This window comes from Lichtheimia ornata, assembly GCF_029851405.1.
Source record: "Lichtheimia ornata isolate CBS 291.66 chromosome Unknown scaffold00377, whole genome shotgun sequence".
Taxonomy (NCBI): Eukaryota; Fungi; Mucoromycota; class Mucoromycetes; order Mucorales; family Lichtheimiaceae; genus Lichtheimia; species Lichtheimia ornata.
In genome coordinates, this window is record NW_026695696.1 from 1 (window position 1) to 2,350 (window position 2,350).

At 45.5% G+C, this 2,350-nt stretch overlaps 2 protein-coding genes across 2 annotated transcripts; both read right to left on the bottom strand.

The window, feature by feature from the left end:
- Nucleotides 1-127: 127 nt before the first annotated feature.
- Nucleotides 128-409, bottom strand: O0I10_013261 (uncharacterized protein; the record flags this gene model as incomplete). The annotated part of the gene is made up of 1 exon (XM_058493062.1): nt 128-409. A coding segment is annotated over one exon (282 nt), but the record flags the coding sequence as incomplete, so codon positions are not given.
- A 504-nt stretch (nt 410-913) lies between these two features.
- Nucleotides 914-2,258, bottom strand: O0I10_013262 (uncharacterized protein; the record flags this gene model as incomplete). The annotated part of the gene is made up of 5 exons (XM_058493063.1): nt 914-1,450; nt 1,534-1,670; nt 1,729-1,972; nt 2,037-2,139; nt 2,209-2,258. 5 exons carry the CDS (start codon nt 2,256-2,258, stop codon nt 914-916), a joined length of 1,071 nt encoding a protein of 356 aa, XP_058336172.1.
- Nucleotides 2,259-2,350: the final 92 nt, after the last annotated feature.

Sequence of the window (2,350 nt, forward strand, 5' to 3'; positions counted from 1 at the left end):
GAAAGAAAGTCGGTCAAAAGGTCTTGGATGATGTATATGTATGCGTGTGCGTGTATATGGAAAACAACACAAAGAGAGTTGCTTGGTTCAATGGGGGTAATGAAGGTAGGAAAAACGCATGGTGTACCTGTGAATAGAGTGCTGTCTTATCTGTAGTGCCAAAACGTTCAGCTCGTTGTGCATTGGACATTATGCCGCCCACATCAGCGTTGGGAATAGGGGATTGGCTATGTTGACGGTCGTTGTATTGATTGCTGTTGGCACGTCCACCACGTCCACCACCACGTCCACCACCTCGATGCCCACGTCCTCGTCCACGATCGCCACCTGAATGGCCTTTGTTGTGGTTCACTTGATTGCGGTTCTTTGTTGCATTCTTTGTGTCGTTTTGTCGTCCACCAAAAAACATAAGGCGACAGTGTAAAAGGTAGCGGTAATGGAGAAAGAAAGAGTCGTGTTGCGAACTGAAATTCAACCCTCCTCGAATACATATCAGCTTAATATTGGCCCGACAAGTGAATCCCGTCAGTGCACATGGCTTTTTAGTTAGTCAATACATTTATTTGGGTAATATGTAATAGAGATACGAATGCGAGTAGGGAACATTATGATCAGCGTATACATTTGTAAAGACATTAAAAAACCTGCTGTTGTCTTCAAGTTTGACCCAACCATACTCGTCGGCCATGGGCGATATGTAACTGGGGGGAAGCGGGTGGAGAGTGATGAGATTCGCGTGAATGATTGAAGCCAAAAAGGTCGGTGGGAAGCTTCGTAGTAGGTGGGACTCGTGTTGTATGCCAATCGGCAAGGTAATAATGCCTCATCCTGCTGATTGATGGACTTTTCAAGCTTATTGCGACCATGATCATCAATCCTGTCGATGGACTTGCGTATCGATGTGGCAGTGTGCTCAACCTTGTGTGTCTTCTTGCTGATTGATGGACTTGTAAAGCTTGTTGCGGCCATGATCATCGATCCTGTCGATGGACTTGCGTATCAATGTTGCTGTCCGTTCAAGCTTGTAGTATATGATGTTGACAAGCATTGTCACCGGCAGCTTGAAATTGGCAAAGGCTGCAAAGTTCCTTGGGAAATTTAATTTTGCCTGATGAACGGCAACGTAGAGGTCCGGCTTTGCCAAATGAATCGATCCAAGGTGGCAGTGCACGCCGTTTGTTTGCATGTAGAAAGAAGATGCTTGAGATGCGGGGTCACGTTGCTTGATAGAATCATAAGTGAGCACCTGACGTAGATATTCATCCTCGACACCGATATGAACGGACTTGCGCGCTCGATTCATAGCCTTGAGAGCACCTTTACTGATATCCGAGAAATGCCATTCCACCATGCATGCCAATAAGAAGGGCGTGTCACCTTCACCAACAAGCTTGAATAACTCTGGATAGTTGTTTTGAGATGCTTCCACATTGGTGAACTTGTTGCGGCGCTGGGAGGTCTCCATGATTTCATTGTTGCGTTGAATCAATTCATAAAGTTGGAGTACACGCTGCAGCAGTGATGAAATAGCACATGGCGCGGTAATTGTGCGGCCGCTTCATGATCACGGATATGAGCAATCAAGTAATCTGCACGGAATTCCACTTCGTTGGGCGCCTCAATGCCATCCTCTCGTAAATCATCATAAACCTCCATCAAACCCAGTAGCACTAGATGAAAAGTGTCAAAAGATGCCTTTTGAAAGTGATGATGATCATGAATGCTTACCTTTTCGAAGCTGCTCGGTTTCTTGTTGCTCGCTGAACTTCTCATCATCATACTCGCAAAGCTCGTGTAAAATGAGGATATGTAAACGTGCAATCTTTCCATGAAGTTCGACAGCTGACGCATCACGGATGTTTTGCAAGGTGAAATCTTGTCTGATGGAGCGTGTACGGTCCCATAAGAAGCCATGGCATTTGATGAGAGGGTATTGCATAAGGATCTCATTGACCAGGTAATCAAGTGTCCGCTATAGAAATTGTCCATGTGTTGGTTATCCATATCTTTACAATGAAGCATTGATTATCCCTTACCCTTAATACATGAGGTGGTCGTACATCCGATGGTAATGGTTGTTCATTGCCTGCTGCAGATCGACGATGCTTCTTGACGGTCCTTTTTGGATCAGCTTGTTCACTCGCATCCTGTAAAGAAGGTTGATCATTAGCCTCGGCATGGATATCGAATGCATCAATAGCAACCTACCATTTCCAAAGGATCCAACCAAGTTCCACTTGTTCAAAGCGAGAGCACATGTGTTGTAGCGTGCAAGGAAATCGATGGCATCAGCGAGGCGTATTGGCTTACTGGGATCAGGTATCAGGCCGTTTTTGATTGCATTGGCTCG